Source organism: Eriocheir sinensis, chromosome 24 (assembly GCF_024679095.1).
Source record: "Eriocheir sinensis breed Jianghai 21 chromosome 24, ASM2467909v1, whole genome shotgun sequence".
In the NCBI taxonomy this organism is placed as follows: Eukaryota; Metazoa; Arthropoda; class Malacostraca; order Decapoda; family Varunidae; genus Eriocheir; species Eriocheir sinensis.
In genome coordinates, this window is record NC_066532.1 from 12,364,808 (window position 1) to 12,383,299 (window position 18,492).

General features: G+C 41.8%; 1 protein-coding gene across 6 annotated transcripts in view; it reads left to right on the forward strand.

The window, feature by feature from the left end:
• The first annotated feature begins 410 nt into the window (after positions 1 to 410).
• Positions 411 to 18,492, forward strand: part of LOC127002850 (SET and MYND domain-containing protein 4-like) — a 69,520-nt gene continuing 51,438 nt past the window's right edge. The window contains exons 1-3 of one of the 6 annotated variants that reach the window (XM_050869071.1): positions 411 to 429; positions 7,540 to 7,705; positions 15,996 to 16,095. In XM_050869071.1, coding sequence (XP_050725028.1) covers positions 7,545 to 7,705; positions 15,996 to 16,095 — 261 coding nt within the window. In that variant the 5' untranslated portion in view covers positions 411 to 429; positions 7,540 to 7,544. Of the gene's footprint in view, positions 430 to 552; positions 775 to 7,539; positions 7,706 to 15,995; positions 16,096 to 18,492 lie in introns of those variants that run through there. The other 5 variants (XM_050869068.1, XM_050869069.1, XM_050869070.1 and 2 more) reach the window with 5 other exon arrangements.

Consider the following 18,492-nt stretch of genomic DNA (forward strand, 5'->3'; position numbering starts at 1 on the left):
ACGCAGAGGACGTGTTGAGAAATAGGAAGGATTTAGAAAAGAAGCTCGTCGGGGCATTACACGTATACCTGTCGGGAGGAGAGGCGAGGCTTGACTGAATATGCAGGTCATCGCCTTCCCCTCCTACCCCCCCCCCCTTTGGCGTGGCTGTCGGCTAACTAGCACCGAATGGTGGTGGTTGTTACAGATACCTCGCCTGTTCCGCTAACTCAGGAATTCAGAGACAGCTGTTCCTCTCCCCCACGTAACTTAGGTGAAAATTCCTCCTCGTTGTTCCCCGTAAAAGAAAACCTAACTCAACCATCCTCGGCACCTTCACTATGAGTCATACCCACGCAATGCTGACCCGTCACTGGTTCGTCTGTCTGTCTGATTGTCTGCCCTGTCGCACCATCACCTAATTCACAAGCAACACATCGGTTATTACAGGTTATCGATTTTCCCAGTTTTCCCCGCATTACAAATGTAGATCTGGAGTCACAGGCGTAAGCCTCTTCCAGGAGGTCTTCTGTAAGTATCTGTAAAAGTAGCTTGAGGAGCAGTCAGTTAATGCTACCCCGTTGGAGAGAAAGACGCGCCATTATCGACGGGAGTTGTTTACGTATGGAGGCGGCAGCTGACGGATCGGTGGGTTGAGGAACACCACCTTCAGTTTGCAGCGTGAGGAAGCCTGTCATGTGTTGTACGTAGTGAGGGAGGGATGGGAAGACAGGGAGAGGGATGAGGAGTGAAGGAGAGACTCAAACCACCCTGCAATGTCTAAACTGAAGGGAGGTAAGGAAGAGGTGGAGGATGGAGAGGTTGTTATTGGCAGGCTCAGGAACACCACCTTCAGTTTATACAGTAAGGAGGCCTGTCATGTATCATACGGGTTTACCGTTACCGTTACCGTTGATGAGGTTTCAGGCCCTGCTTCGCCGCTGATGCAGCGCTCTCGAGGGCCGTCAACAATTACAATGTTAGCCTCAATAATAGTCTTCGATGCACTAATTCTCAAACATCGTAGTGAGTGAGTGTCTTAATTGCTTTCACGAATAATATCACAAATATCCATTGGTTCAGTTTTCATGTCTGATACTTTCATTATAGTATCACATTTGAACATTCAACGATCATTTCCAACACACTGAACATTCTTCACACTCAATTTATCTTTGGTAAATGTCCAGAGAGTTGCCCATCTCACTGCGGTACTTCTCACCCTAAACATGGGTTAGATCTCATAATTCTATGCATTTTAAACGCCATATATATGCCTCGCAAATTAATAGAATCGCTGCTAGCAATTTTTGAAAAGTTAGTGTTTTGGTAATTATTGAAAATCACTCCGCGCCTCCAAAATACGATATTACGCCTCCATATTGTACTTAATTGGACGAAATACATGTCCCTTAACCATAATATGAAGACGGAAAAACTTAAAAGTAATGAAAAAGTGGTAAAGGTAGTGAAAAGGCATATTATACATACGCATGATGTGTTTACATGGCGATGCCATTGCGATGTGAGCAGCGTTGCCAACGATCCGGTTAGCGGTGTTACGGTAGGTTAGCGATGGTACGCTTAGTTGGCCATTAGCCCACGCATGTGAGACCAGGTCCACCACGCGTGGTTATTTTTTTTTTTAGAACACGCACCTTTACCCTCTCTCTCTCTCTCTCTCTCTCTCTCTCTCTCTCTCTCTCTCTCTCTCTCTCTCTCTCTCTCTCTCTCCACTCCCTGCCCTCACTCAGAGAGGTCGAACCGCCCTGCTCTCCTGAGAAGCGGAAGTGAGATCCACGTTGCGATTGTACACATCCTTGCTGCGTGTTGCCTGTGATTTCCCTGCGTGTGTTTCGAGTGTGTTGTTGTGTGTTTTTGCCTGTGATTTGGCTTTGTTCTCGAATGTTTCTGCGTGGGTTTCAGAGTGTGTTGTGTTTCAGAGTGTTTTCGCGTGTGATTTGGCTGTTTTCCCGAGTGTTTCTGCGTGGGTTTCAAGTGTGTTGTTGTGTTTCCGAGTGTTTTCGCGTGTGATTTGGCTGTTTTCCCGAGTGTTTCTACGTGGGTTTCAGAGTGTGTTGTTGTGTTCCCGAGTGTTTTCGCGTGTGATTAGGCTGTGTTCCCGCGTGGGTTTCAAGTTTGTTGTTGTGTTTCCAGTGTTTTTGTGAGTGATTTGGGGGTGCTGAACCTTGTGCTTATGCGTGAATTACTAAGTGTTTCTCGTGGGTTTCGATTGTGTTGTGTTCCTGAGTGGAAACCGTACTATTTGAGGGACGACTGTATATGTATGTATGTATATATATATATATATATATATATATATATATATATATATGTATATATATATATATATATATATATATATATATATATATATATATATATATATATATATATATATATATATATATATATATATATATATATATATATATATATATATATATATATATATATATATATATATATATATATATATATATATATATATGTATATGGTATGGTATGGTATGGTATGGCCATAGCTGGGCGTTATTGCGATACTATCGCTGATAACAAAATTGGGTTATCGGCCATCCGCTACCTATTTATATATACATCGGTATCTTCGTTACTTTTGTAACCAAACTAGCGATAATCGCTACTTTTTTCCGCCTCTCAGAAAAAAAATATGTTGTCTCCTCCTTGCTGTGCATGCGTGGCCCGAGCGCCCACTGTTGTATGAAAAAACTTTAGTGTATGAAATATTTTCGGTGAAGAGATTTCATTTTTAGATCATCAACATTAAAACACTAGGTTATTTTTTATGTTAGACTCAAAAATCACTATATCAAAGAGAAAAATCATTTAACTTTGCTTGTAACTCACTCACTCACACACACACACACACACACACACACACACACACACACACACACACACACACACACACACACACACACACACACACACACACTCACTCACTCACTCACTCACTCACTCACTCACACACACACACACACACACACACATAGCATTCTGCTACATGGACAAAGAAATGATGAAAAAATTTATTACTACTATGATCAGACCTAAACTAGAATATGCAGAAACAGTGTGGTCTCCACATATGAAGAAACACATAAAAAAAACTAGAAAGAATACAGAGAATGGCAACAAAAATGGTTCCAGAACTGGAGGGACTGACATATGAAGAGAGACTAAAGGAAATGGACTTGCCAACACTAGAACAAAGAAGAGAAAGAGGAGACCTAATACAAATATATAGGCTTTTGAGTAAAATGGAAGAAGTAGATAACGAGAAATTGCTACTAAGAGAAGAACCTTCCAGCAGGAACACTAGAGGACATAGTAAAAAGTTGAAGGGAAGATGCTCAAGAGACTTTTTTTTTTTTTTTTTTTTTTTTACAGCTAAGGAGACAGTTCAAGGGCGTAAAGAAAAATATATAAAAGAAAAGCCCGCCACTCACTGCTCCTGAATAGAGGTCAAAGGAGTGTCCAAAAAGAGAGGTCAATTTCGGGAGGAGAGGTGTCCTGATACCCTCCTCTTGAAAGAGTTCAAGTTGTAGGCAAGAGGAAATACAGATGAAGGAAGATTGTTCCAGAGTTTACCAGCGTGAGGGATGAAAGAGTGAAGATGCTGGTTAACTCTTGCATAAGGGGTTTGGACAGTATAGGGATGAGCATGAGTAGAAAGATGTGTGCAGCGGGGCCGCGGGAGGGGGGGAGGCATGCAGTTAGCAAGTTCAGAAGAGCAGTCAGCATGAAAAAATCGATAGAAGATAGAAAGAGAGGCAACATGGCGGCGGAATTTGAGAGGTAGAAGACTATCAGTATGAGGAGGAGAGCTGATGAGACGAAGAGCCTTTGACTCCACTCTGTCAAGGAGAGCTGTGTGAGTGGACCCCCCCACACATGAGACACATACTTCATACGAGGGCGGACAAGGCTCCTGTAAATGGATAGCAACTGCGCGGGGGAGAAGAACTGGCGGAGACGGTACAGAACGCCCAGCCTAGAGGAAACTAATTTAGTAAGAGATGAGATATGAAGTTTCCAGTTGAGATTTTGAGTTAAGGATAGACCGAGGATGTTTAGTGTTGAGGAAGGTGATAGCTGGGTGTTGTCAAAGAATAGGGGATAGTTGTTTGGAAGATTGTGTCTAGTGGATAGGTGGAGAAACTGTGTTTTTGAGGCACTGAAGGACACCAGGTTCCTCTTGCCCCAATCGGAAATAATAGTAAGGTCTGAGGCTAAGCGTTCTGTTGCCTCCAGCCTTGAATCGTTAAGTTCCTGTAGAGTGGGTCCTCTATTAAAAGAAGTTGAGTAATGCAGAGTGGATTCATCGGCGTAAGAATGGATAGGACAGTTTGTTTTGGAAAGAAGATCATCCATGAACAACAGAAAGAGAGTGGGAGATAGGACAGAACCCTGTGGGACACCACTGTTAATAGGTTTAGGGGAAGAACATTGACCGTCCACCACAGCAGAAATAGAACGGTCAGAAAGGAAACTGGAGATGAAGGTACAGAGAGAAGGATAGAATAGAATAGGATAGTTAGGAGGGTAGTTTGGAAAGCAAAGATTTGTGCCAGACCCTATCAAAAGCTTTTGATATGTTCAGCGCAATAGCAAAGGTTTCACTGAAACGGCTGAGAGAGGATGACCAAGAGTCAGTTAGGAAGGCAAGGAGATCACCAGTAGAACGCCCCTTGCAGAACCCATACTGGCGATCAGATAGAAGGTTAGAAGTTGGTAGGTGCTTTTGAATCTTCCGGTTAAGGATTGATTAAAAAGCTTTAGATAGACAGGAAAGTAAAGCTATAGGGCGGGAGTTTGAGGGATTGGAACGGCCATCCTTCTTAGGCACAGGCTGTACAAAGGCATACTTCCAACAGGAAGGAAAGGTAGATGTTGATAGGCAGAGACGAAAGAGTTTGACCAGGCAGGGTGTCAGCACGGAAGCACAGTTTTTAAGGACAATAGGAGGCACTCCATCAGGTCCATAAGCCTTCTGAGAGTTAAGGCTCCCCACCTAAAAGAACCGATTTCCCCCTTTTTCAACTTTTAAGTACCTGAGCCTTCATATTATGGTTCAGGGACATGTATTTCGTTCCTTAACTATAGTATGGAGGCGCATTATTGTATTTTGGAGGCGCGGAGTCGATCTCCACAACTACCCTCACTTACTGGCATCACGAACCCTTGAAGTGGATTCGAAATTCGGTTAGTCAGGATTCACATGTTCAAACAGCTCGGGCAGGAGGTTCAAAAGCCTGCATTTGCACTAGAACCCACAGTTCTCTCTAGGGCATGACGTTGGACAGATCACAGGTAGCTGTAGTCAGTTCCACGAGAACTGGCATAGATTTTCCTTCAGGGGTGGACTCACAGACTTGGTATCATTGCATGGGTGATGGTACTGTGCGCGTATTGATCATTTCTTGACTTGTTCTGATGCGCCTAAAATTGACTTTGTATTCCTACGAAAACCCTTTCTGAGTTGTAAGGTAACAGATTGCACCGATAAAAACTAATGCAATAATATCTTTATTGATAAGTATGTGCCTTTTGAACTATTATAAATTAATCTGAAACGACATTCATAACAAAACTGAGTCAGAACTGCATGTAAACGGACAGTGTCCAGCAAATGAAGTGACTGTTGATGCTAGACTTTTTTTTACTACTTGTTACTACTACAATGTACTAGGCTACAGTCTAATTAAGTCATTTATTGTAAGATTTCTTTGTATATTTCTAGGCCTGGCTTAGTCGTAATGTGTAGTGATGCTACGGAGCACAGAGTTATAGGTACAGTGGTACCTCATGATTCGAACTTAATTGGTTCATTTGGGCTGTTCGAATTGAGAATGTTCGAATTAGGAAGCAATTTATCCCATTGAAATTAATGTAGAAAAAATGAGTCCGTTCCAGGCCCCAAAATCCTAATTTTTTTTAACATTTTTATGGGTTTATGTTGTGCCCTGTGGCTATATCACTCAAATATTGTCAACCAGACATATATTTTTCCTTTTTTTCTTTTCTTTTTCGGCCCGCTACCCAGACGCTCCCCTTAAACTGAAGAGGGTTGAGATTACAGGAGGAAAGGAAGAAGTGGTTAATATGTAGAGGTTTTCATTTCCTTTATGTCAAGTGTTTCTTAACCCTTTCTGAACTCAGCACTCCCTGTAGTGAGGCCTAGGCCCCTAACTCTGGCTACCAGGCAGTGCCTGTGTGATTAGCGTGCGCGGGCCCTGCATTCCCCGCATGCTGGATGATGCGGGCTTGAATCCCCACATTACCTCCTGGGATTTTTCAGTCACTGCCGAATGGCCTAAGACTACCCACATGCTGTCCTGAAGACCACCCATCAACCCGGACTCTAGAAGAAACCGTCCAAGTGAATCAAGAATGAGTTCTGGGGGGCAGCATGAGCCAAGAATAAATGCCGCCACTTTAACCCCTTCACTCCTGCGACCCCAACGTCGGCATCCGACAGGCGTCCAACGGCATCCCCCAGGGCATTTCTTTCCTTTACTGCAGTTTCCTATTTTCTTTTTTTTTCATGTGATAGTTTTCAGCCATTTTGAGTATTTAGAGGCAGCATTTGTTGTTCACATGAGTTCTAATCACCTGTCTCTGCTGGCCTTCAAAAAATGAGAGGGCTTAAAACTAGATGTGGGCAAGTGCAGTACTTAGTGCGGTAGTGCGGTAGTACCGCATCACAAAAAAAATACCGCACTACCGTGGACCACACTAAAAAATCCTGCAATACTTTTTTTGTGGTACTTTGAAAACTATCGAAGACGACATTTGCAGTGCGGCATGCTCATAGAATTTTTTTTTCTTTTTTTTTTTTTTCTTTTTTTACACTGAATCAGACTTGATCAGTCAATTGGTATCAGTCATCAGAATCAGTGATTCAATCATTCTGACTTTTCAGTTATTGTTCAAAATTAAATACTAAATAGACAGACTAAACTACTACACTGCGAGTCTTCTTTAACCCGCGCGGTGCCGGCCATTTCAACCCCGGACCCGTCCGTGGTGCTGGCCGATTTTTCATTTTGGGAGAATCGATTGTAAATTAAGGCAGTTGTACTATTTTAAGCATGTTTTCTTTGTTTGGATAGCCAGGATAGGCACTGAAGTATTTTTTATTTTGACTACCGCTACCGCAGTACCACACACCGTGTACCGCACTGGGAAAGAAAAAAATGGGACCGCACTACTCTGGAAAAAGTACCGCACTTCCGCAACCGCACTACTGATTTTTCAGTACCGCGCCCACCTCTGCTTAAAAGGCATGTTGTAATCTCCTTGCTGGCCTACAGAAAATTTATAACGACCGAAAATGCACTTTTAAATATCATTTTTTGCTGCCATATGAAAAGTTTAAAGGAACCTAAAATGCAGAGAGACCTTAAAGGAATCTCAACCATTTTTCTGTGCTATCACAATTTCCATTTTCCCATTTACTGTTTCCTATTTACTCCATACAGAAAGCTTAGAGGAACCCTAAACACATCCTAACCATCTTTCCTTGCTGGCCGACAGGAAGCATGGACGTGGTCAACTGTCAGCCCCTCCTCGATCGCCTGACTCTGGCCCTCGTCAAGACCGGGGTCATCAGCGACCTGGCCAAGCGTAAGACTCAGCTGGACAAGATAAAGTTCTGTCTGGGCGTTGAGTTGTCGTACCGGGATGTTAAGATTAATGTGAGGTGAGTGGCATTACTGGCTTATTGATTCTTCTTCTTCTTCTTCTTCTTCTTCTTCTTCTTCTTCTTCTTCTTCTTCTCCTTCTTCTTCTCCTTCTTCTTCTTCTTCTTCTTTATTGTCATCTTCCTTTTCTTCTTCTTCTTTTACTTTATCTTCTTTTTTCTTATTCTTCTTCATCTTCTTTTTTGTTTTCTTCATCTTCTTTTTCATTTTCTTCTTCTTTTTCTTCTTCATCTTCTACTTCTTCTTCTTCTTCTTCTTCTTCTTCTTTGTCATTTTCCTTTTCTTCTTCATCTTCTTTTTTGTTTCTTTTTCTTCATCTTTTTTCTTTTTTTCTTCATCTTCTTTTTCTTCTTCATCTTCTTCTTCTTCTTCTTATTATTATTATTATCATTTCTTCTTCTTTTACTTCTTTTTCTTCTTCTTCTTCATCTTCTTTTTCATCTACAGTACCCTCTCGAGTTTCGCGCTATCCGAGTTTCGCGATCCATGAGTTTCACGGTTAGTCCTAAATTCTTACCATCCCAACTTTCGCGCATTATCACCCCAAGTTTCGTGCTGCTTTGACACGTACGGGTCATGTCTACTTACCATCGACGTCACGCACGCTACCGTTAACCCTTTCCTTGCGTGTGGTGTGGACGCGACTATCCCTTCAGGCGCAGTTGGGCAGCCTCTGTATCTCAAAAACTATTCATCACAGCTAAAAACCAAAAACACCATTGGAAAGAGGAGGTCCAGATCTATAGGAGTCAGTTGTGTATGCCTCTCTTGCAAACGTACATGCACATTCAGGGAGTGTTGAATGTTAACACTTACGTCAGGGCGTGCGGGATGATCAGCCATATTGAGGGAACTGAGGACATCTTTTCTTCAGATTCTGGCAAGGGAGCATTGCCAACTGCAATATTTACAACTATTTGGTCAAAGAATCAGTCGGTGATAGGTGAAGGTATGCAAAAATGCCGCTATATTGGGCAAGAACATCCACCAGTTACTCGTCCGTAGATTTGCCGCGCTGGGCTGATATGATTTTCCACCAAATTTAGTGAAGAATCCACTCAATTGGCAATCCTGTGTTGTGAGAATTAGTGCTGGAACACTCTCATACACGGGAGATTTGAGTGCGGGTGGAGGTCACAGCGGGCGTTTAGCGCCACCAGCAAATACGCCTAACGCCTGCTGCAAGTGTTTAGCAATGAAAGGGTTAAAGGTAGTATATCACTGGACGTTTTCCGCCAAACATTGTGGCTGTGGCAAAAGAGAGAGAGAGAGAGAGAGAGAGAGAGAGAGAGAGAGAGAGAGAGAGAGAGAGAGAACGGTAAGAGAGAACGGGTCGTTTTGAAGCCGCAGTTGAAGGCGGCTGCCTTACGAGTGTCTGACAGTTCTGAAAACACGCTTGTGACTCGCTGGGACTCCGATGACATCATCGCTGACGCTCACCCTATCAGCGGCTTCACTGCCTTAAGGCGGTGTCACAATGGCTGTTTTCTTCCAACCGTTGAGGCTACGGGCAACGCCCGTACGGCATACGCCCAACTGGGAATGAGTTCACGGTTATCCGTAAGCTGGTGTCACACGGGGCTTTTTCTTCCCACCGCGTTTGCCCCAGCTAGGGCAACCAACAACTCCAACTTTTCCTGATATGCGTCACACACAGCCAAGTTCGGTTGCCTGTATCCATATCCACAACTTAAACAAAGCACTTGCCCTGTATCAACATGGCGTCTTCTGCTAAAGTAAGGGCTGTCACAGCTTGTGCTGCCATTACCCAAGTTATGGGCTTGTTGATGCAGTTAAATGGAAGGAAGAAGCTGTTGTGGGTGTGGCGTGCCTGTGGTTCCTCCGTGCCAGTTCTCATTGTCACCACTGCGCGTGCGCGGCCAACCCACCCATCTTGACTCAACCACATAAACACATGGATCGAATAACAACAAACACACACACACACACACACACACACACACACTTACATACCAGACTCATTAGGAACCATTCCAGATGTTTCTGACAAACAGAAACGACATCACCATTTCTTGAGTGTGTTAGAACATATTTGGTGAGTGGCTCACATGAACCAAACCTAGCTCTTGGCAAGAAGAGAGCAGGTGTCTTTAACACTGCTCTCTTCTTGCCATTAGGTATGTTTGGTTTGTATGAACCACTCACCAAATAAGTTTTAACACACTCTAGGAAATGGCAAAGCCATTTTTGTTTGTGAGAAACATCTGCCATGGTTCATGATGAGTCTGGTGTGTGTGTGTGTGTGTGTGTGTGTGTGTCTTTGTTGTTACTCAATCCATGTGTTTATGTAGTCGGAGTCTAGATGGGTTGGCTGCTCATGCGCAATGGTGACAATGAGAACTGGCACGGAGGACCCACAGACACACCACACCCACAACAGCTTCCTTCCATTTAACTGATGCAACAACATAACTCCATGGGTGATGGCAGCACAAGCATGCAGCCCTTTAAGCAGATGACGCCATGTTGATAGGGCAAGTGCTTTGTTTGCGTGGATATGGATACGGCAACTGACATTGGCCATGTGTGACACCGAAAAGTTGGATTTGCCGTTGCCCAAGCTGCCGCCAACGCAGTGGGAGAAAAAGTGCGTGACAGTGTGAAGTCAACAACCAACAACACTGCGTTCCCAGATGGCTAGTCGGCGTGCCCCAGTAGCCACAGCGGTTAGAGGAAAATGGCTAGTGTGACACTGGCTCAAGGCAGTGAGGCTGCTGATTGGGTGATTGGCTGACGTCATTGGACTCCCAGCGAATCACAAGCGTGTTTTCAGAGGTCAGCCAATTGTAAGGCTTCATCTGTGGCTTTAAAACGACCCGTTCTCTCTTCCTGTTTCTTTCCTTTTTCCAAGGTACGTATTTTGAGATAACAAGGGAGTAAAGGAGGAAAAAAAGTGAACTCTGGGGGGCAGCATGAGCCAATAATAATGGCAGTTGCCTGCGCCATGACGGGCTTGGAGCCGACCATCTTCTTTATTGTCATATTCCTCTTCTTCTTCTTCTTCTTCTTTTACTTTATCTTCTTCTTCTTTTTCTTTTTCTTCTTCATCTTCTATTTCGTCTTCTTCTTTGTCATCTTCCTTTTCATTTTCATCTTTTTTTTGTTTTTCTTCATCTTTTTCATTTTTTTTTTCTTCTGCTTCTTCTTCTTCTTCTTTGTCATCTTCCTTTTCTTCTTCATCTTCTTTTTTCTTTCTTTCTTCTTCATCTTTTTCTTTCTTTTTTTTCTTCTTCTTCTTCTTCTTCTTCTTCTTCTTTGTCATCTGCCTTTTCTTCTTCATCTTTTTTTCTTCTTTTTCTTCTTCTTTTTCTTCTTCTTCTTCTTCTTCATCTTCTACTTCTTCGTCTTCTTCTTCTTTTTCTTTTTCTTCTTCTACTTCTTCTTCTTCTTCTTCTTCTTCTTCTTCTTCTACTTCTTAGTCTTCTTCTTCTTTTTCTTCTTCTTCTTCTTTGTCATCTTCCTTTTCTTCTTCATCTTCTTTTTTGTTTCTTCTTTTTCTTCTTCATCTTCTTCTTCTTCTTCTTCATCTTCTACTTCTTCTTCTTCTTTGTCATCTTCCTTTTCTTCTTTTTCTTCTTTTTTTTCTTTTTTCTTCTTTTTTTCTTCTTTTTCTTCTTCTTCTTCTTCTTCTTCTTCTTTGTCATCTTCCTTTTTTCTTCATCATCTTTTTTGTTTCTTCTTTTTCTTCTTCATCTTCTACTTCTTCTTCTTCTTTTTTTTCTTTTTTCTTCTTCTTCTTCTTCTTCTTCTTCTTCTTCTTCTTCTTCTTCTTCTTCTTCTTGATCTTCTACTTCTTCTTCTTCTTCTTTGTCATCTTCCTTTTCTTCTTCATCTTCTTTTTTGTTTATTTCTTCATCTTTTTCTTTTTTTTTCATCTTCTTCTTCTTCTTTTTCTTTGTGGTGTTACAGAAAAGGTCGGCAATGAGGTCTTTCTTACACTTTCCGCCCGTCCCAAAACTCACCCGACCTTTTCTTGAAATTGCTCGTGATCTTGGATAAAACTATTTCCTCATTCTATGTCTCTTTCTCTTTCCCTGTTTAGTTATTTGTGTCTCTCTATCTCTCTCTGTTTATATATATAGCTCTGTTTCTGTCTACCTTTCTATCTCTCTCTCTCTGTTTACCTATCTATCTCTGTTTCTGTATACCTCTCTCTCTCTCTCTCTCTCTCTCTCTCTCTCTCTCTCTCTCTCTCTCTCTCTCTCTCTCTCTCTCTCGCTCTAACTGTCTTTGTCTCTTTGTTTATATCTCTATCTCTGTTTCTGTCTACCTCTCTATCTCTCTCTATCTGTTTAGCTATCTATCTATGTAACTGTCTTTGTCTCTCTCTATTTATATCTATATCTCTGTTTCTGTATACCTCTCTATCTCTCTCTATCTGTCTATCTATCTATCTGTCTATGTATCTCTCTCTATCTGTCTATCTATCTATCTGTCTATGTAACTGTCCCTCTCTATTTATATCTATATCTCTGTTTCTGTCTACCTCTCTATCTCTGTCTATCTGTTTTTCTATCTATTTATCTATCTATGTAACTGTCTTTGTCTCTCTCTATTTATATCTCTATCTCTGTTTCTGTCTATCTATCTTCTATCTTACTTCTCTCTCAGTATCTCTAGTTGTCTGTATCTCTATTTCTCCTTGTATCTATCTCTATGTATATATTATGTAATGTTGGTGCATCGCAAAACTCGAGAGGGTACTGTACATTACCCTCTCGAGTTTCGCGATCCTCGAGTTTAGCGCTTAGTCCTAAATTCTTACCATCATGACTTTCATGCATTACCGCCATGAGTTTTGCGCTGCTTTGACACGTACGGGTCACATCAACTTACCGTCGGCGTCATGTGTGCTGCCTTAAAAGGCGGTGTCCAACCATTGGGGCTATGGACCGGGAGCGAGTTGTTGGTTGTCCTTATGAATGGAAAACGGTTGTGAGTACGATCGTGGGTACATGGGTACCGAACGGCTGCATGTAAATAAACAGACAACGGCAGTGGCTGAGGAGTGAGGAGCAGTGGAAGATGGCCCACCAGAGACTCGTAAAATGGACTGGCAGAGCTGCTTTGCTTACTACTTGATTAACAAGATAAGAGAACACCCCGTGCTGGGGAACCACAGTCCAAAAACTTTTCTCAAGTCTATGAAAATTGTAGATCTCCTGGTGTTGTTTTCCTTTTCTTCTTCTTCTTCTTTTGACCTGTAATGCATGGAAGCGACGGTGAAAAGTAATAGTGAAAAATAGCCAAAAAGAGCATAGAAAAGCAAAATCAGGGAAAGAAAAGGACAGAAAACACCTAAGTTCAGGGTGAAGTGTACTAGTGCGCACTGTTAAGTAACTAAGGGCCGCTTTCACAGTCACTTTGTTTGTTTGTTTTACCAGTGGCAACGATCGCCGCTTTGTATTTCACGTGAAACTGGCTGAGGGTAGTGGCAGCTGCAGATGAAACAAGAGATGTTGAGAGTGTATGGTAAGTGCGGGGCTAGACTAATCCCGCAGCTGCCACTACCCCATCGGCCAGTTTCATGTGGAAATGCTGAAGCGGCGATCGCCGCCATTGGTAACGATCAAAACAAACAAAATGACTGTGAAAGTGGCCCTAAGTGCATGTTGTGAAGTATAAAAGTGTGGAGAAGGAGGACCTAAGAAGCGATACAAAATGGTACATGTCAAAAGAAGAAGGTCGACTATACACTGGCCGGTGTTGCGAGAAATATCTCCCTGATGAAATTAGTCATTCTGCTGTCCACCATGCATGCACGCTGTGGGAATACACAGCATTAAAAGTATTAATTTGCCTGGTTTTGTTCTAGTCTGTCCGCTTGTGATCTTTGTGAGCGGTGAGAGAAATATGGAAGCAGTAAGCAAGTTGAACCTCTCTGTGAGTTATTTTGCGGCGGCGGCAGCGGTTTAAGTTCAATAGGCATTGAAAAGTCAATCATGATATTAGTGATTTCATGATTTTTAACAGAAAGAGTTAGCGGATTATTTCATAACACACAGAAAACTACCAGAAAAATATAGGTTTGTCTAACTGTCCCACGGCTGGTGACCGTGAGCGACCGCCCTTACTTTAGCAGACGACACCACATGGATCACAAGCGTGTACAGTAATCCCTCGCCATATCGCGGTTCACTTATCGTGGTCTCGCTGTATCACGGATTTTTAAATTGTATCGTATCACGGATTTTTTGCTATATTGCGGGGTTTTGCGGTAAAATAAGCATTTTCTAGCCCCAAAAATGAAAACGATATAAATCAATGTAAGTAGGAACACACCTAAATAAGCACCTACGTCACCCACCTATTTTTTTAATTTTTCTGTCGCGGCATATTGGGCCGTTAGTCTTTTCCCTGGTTCACTCCTCCCCCACTTCCTTTCTTTCTTCTCCCTCTCCATCGCTGTATTTTTCTCCTTCCTTCTCATTTCTTCTTTTCCTTTCACCTCCCTCCCAGTTTTTTTCTTTTAATCTCTTTCCCTCCCACACACACCCTTTCTCTCCACCTCTTTCCTCACCTTTACTTGACCTTCCCTACCTCTCTCTTCTTTTCCCGTCCCATTTCCTCCACTCATTTCCCTCTCCTCCCTTTCCCCTTCCGTATTTACCTAATTGTGATATAAAAGAAGTGAGCTACGCTCATATTGTCCTTTCTCTGAGTATTCTTCCGTCCCGCCAAACTAATTCCTGCACGAAGTTTGTATTTACGAAGCAAATGTCGAAAGTCGAAACAAGAATTAGACAATCATTTATTGGGACAGCGTCGTAACAACGAAACGTTTATAAAGCCTTAAAATATATATAAATAATTAAAAAAATATAAGGTCGCTACTTCGTGGATTTTTGCCTATCGCGGGGGGTTCTAGAACCTAACCCCCACGATAGACAAGGGATTACTGTATTCAGAATGGCCAGCCAATTGTAAGGCAGCCGCCTTCAGCTGGGGCTTAAAAATGATCTGTTCCTACTTTCCATTTTCTGTCTATTAACAAGGTATGTATTTTGAGATAACAAGGGAGTAAAGTCGAAAAAATTGTGATAACAAGGGAGTAAAGTTGAAAAAAGTCATTATTTTCCATGGATCGAAACCGATAAGTGCTTTTACATGGATTTCATTACCTCAAGTTTCGCGCTCCTCGAGTTTAGCGCCATACCTTCGGAATGAAGCAAGCGCAAAACTCGAGAGTGTACTGTATATTGTTTCCGAATGGGTAAAGCAAATAGTTAACATAGAGGTTTGCTAAGAGATGGAGAGGGTACTTTGCAGAGAGAGAGAGAGAGAGATGCACGCTCTCTCCTCTTTATCCCCCCCTCTCTCTCTCTCTCTCTCTCTCTCTCTCTCTCTCTCTCCCTTTGTATCCCTACGGGTGTGTGTGTGTGTGGTGTGTATGTGTGTGTGTGAGAGAGAGAGAGAGAGAGAGAGAGAGAGAGAGAGATGCTGGACTTTTTCTCACACCCTCCAAAAATTGCTACTGGACGATACTTGGTGATGTCTGTAGTTTGTGAAGGTGTTAATAATGATGTTTCCTAAAAATTGATAGAAATAGATAATATAAATGTTTACTGAAAGGGACTTTGTATGGTTAATGTGCAAGACTTCTCCTCACCTAGAAAATATCTTCTGTACTGCATAGGATACTGCCTGATGTTTGGAGTGTGTGAGGGACATAGATGTTTATGTTGTTTTCTAGAAAGTGTTGAGGAGTACAGTAGACAATGTGGAGGTTTGTTAAGAAGTGAGAAGGGGATTTCGAACAACAGGGAAATATCTTCTGTACTGCATAGGATACTGCCTGATGTTTGGAGTGTGTGAGGTACATAGATGTTTATGTTGTTTTCCAGAGTGTTAAGAAGTACAGTAGACAATGTGGAGGTTTGTTAAGAAGTGAGAAGGGGATTTTGTACAAAAGGGAAAGGCCATTAATCAAAATTCCACCAGTCACAAACTCCAATAACACAAATTCTTGAGCATAGGAAACTACAATTAGGAAAAAATACTTCCAAAGAGCTTAATGCAGGGAAATACTCATTTCTGCAGTCATGGGAATGCTATTGAAAAACAGTCTTTTTATTTTTATTTATTTTATATATTTATTTTTTTCAGCATATTGCAGATTTATAATAGGTCTGAAATCATGCTAAATATTGATAAGAGAGAGTCAGCCTTAGAGGTGAGCATGTACCTTTTTCCTCAAGTTGAAATTAAAGTCATGTCTACCCATTGTATATCAGTGAGTGCATATGTTTCTATTTTCATTTCCTGCAGGGATGAAATTCAGACGCTGCTGGAGGCTCTCTACGACCAGTGTGAAGACCACGGGAAGTCTGAGCCACTGGCCCTGAAGGCAAAGACCCAGGGCTCCAAGGTAGGGAGAACACACATACATACATACATACATAAAGAAATATAGCTTCCTGCAAAGAAATATAAAGGTTTGGAGCAGACTAAGTGAGGATGTAGTATCGGCGAAGAGTATGCAAAACTTTAAGGAAAAGTTGGACAAATACAGATACAGAGATGGGACCACACCTAGAAACTACAACTAGGTAAATACATACATACATATATACAAAGTAGGAAGGGAGTACATACATACATGCATAAATGAGTACACATAAGATAGAAAGAGAATACATACACACAAACATAGATACACATACATTCATACACACATACATACATACAAAAGCACATAAACAAGTCATTTGGAGAAACCTACAGGATGATGCAAAATATAAGGGTATCATTCCACTATACGGACAAAGAAATGATGGAGAAAATAATAACAACAATGATAAGACCAAAATTAGAATATGCTGCAGTTGTGTGGTCGCCTCACAAAAATAATGATATCAGAAAGTTGGAAACGATAGAAAATTGCAACTAAAATGGTCCCAGAACTCTCGAATATGACATATGAAGACAGATTGAAGGAGATGGACTTGACGACACTGGAACAAAGAAGGGAGAGAGGAGATCTGATCACTCTGTATAAGTTGGTGAATAAGTTTGATGAGGTGGATAGAGATGATGTCTTCTCACCTGCGAGAATGTAGGGGCTGAGAGGACATTGAAAGAAACTTAATAAAGGAACTTGTTTGAGTGACTTGAAAAAGTATAGTTTTCCACATAGAAGTGTTAACACATGGAACAGCTTGTGGGAAGAGGTGGTGGAGGCGAGCAGTGTCCACCAAATGAAGGAAAGGCTAGATGAATGTAGATATGGAGATGGGACTATTAGAGCTTAGCCCGGGCCCGATAAACTACAAATAATTGAATACAACTAGGTAAATACATCCATACCCCTTCCAAACAAACTGTCCTATCCACTCATACACCACTGACTCTATTTTGCATTATTAAACTTCTTTCAAAAGAGGTCCCTCCCAACAGGAACTACAAGACTCTAGAGAGGAGGCTGCAGAATGCTTAACCTCAGACCTTGCTATCATTTCTGCATGGGGCGAGAGGAACTTGGTGTCCTCCAGTGGTCAATATTATAAGATACTTTCACTTTTCACATCAGTTATTTCTAAAGGTCAAAGAGGGGGTCAGTTGGGTTCTAATGAGTGTTTCTTTAGGTTCATGGTACAGAAGAAGGTTTACACTACCACCAGGGTCATCAAACTACTCCTGGAAATGCCCACAACTCCTATGAAAGCCTTGTCAACTGTGTGTTCTTGGGGGACGAAATGTCTTATAACACGACCCAGTGCCTCAAAAACCCAATTTCTTCTTTGTTCCTGTCTTCCTCCTCCTCATCAGCATCATTGTTTTTTCATTTACTTTCCTCCTTCTATCTTCTCTTTCTTCTCATTGATTTGTCCTTCATTCCCTTCCTCTCTTTCAAATTTCTTTCCCTTCTTTTTTCCTCCTTGCTCCTGTCTTCATCCTCCTCCTCCTCCTCCTCCTCTTGTCATCTATTTTTTCACTCTATCTTCCTCTCTTACTTTATCTTAATTTCTTCCCTCATTCCCTTCCTCTCTTTCAAATTTCTCTCCCTTCTTTTTTCCTCCTTGCTCTTGTCTTCATCCTCCTCCTCCTCCTCCTCCTCTTGTTGTCATCTCCCACTCTTTGTCTTCCTCTCTTACTTCATCTTAACCTTCATTCCCTTCCTCTCTTTCAAATTTCTCTCCCTTCTTTTATCCTCCTTGCTCTTGTCTTCATCCTCCTCCTCCTCCTCTTGTTTTCATCTTTTCACTTTGTCTTCCTCTCTTACTTCATCTTAATTTGTCCTTCATTCCCTTCCTCTCTTTCAAATTTCTCTCCCTTCTTTTTTCCTCCTTGCTCTTGTCTTCATCCTCCTCCTCCTCCTCCTCTTGTTGTCATCTCCCACTCTTTGTCTTCCTCTCTTACTTCATCTTAATTTCTTCCTCATTCCCTTCCTCTCTTTCAAATTTCTCTCCCTTCTTTTTTCCTCCTTGCTCTTGTCTTCATCCTCACTCTTTGTCTTCCTCTCTTACTTCATCTTAACCTTCATTCCCTTCCTCTCTTTCAAATTTCTCTCCCTTCTTTTTTCCTCCTTGCTCTTGTCTTCATCCTCCTCCTCCTCCTCCTCTTGTTTTCATTTTTTTCACTCTGTCTTCCTCTCTTACTTCATCTTAATTACTTCCTCATTCCCTGCCTCTTTCAAATTTCTCTCCCTTCTTTTTTCCTCCTTGCTCTTGTCTTCATCCTCCTCCTCCTCCTGTTGTCATCTCCCACTCTTTGTCTTCCTCTCTTACTTCATCTTAACCTTCATTCCCTTCCTCTCTTTCAAATT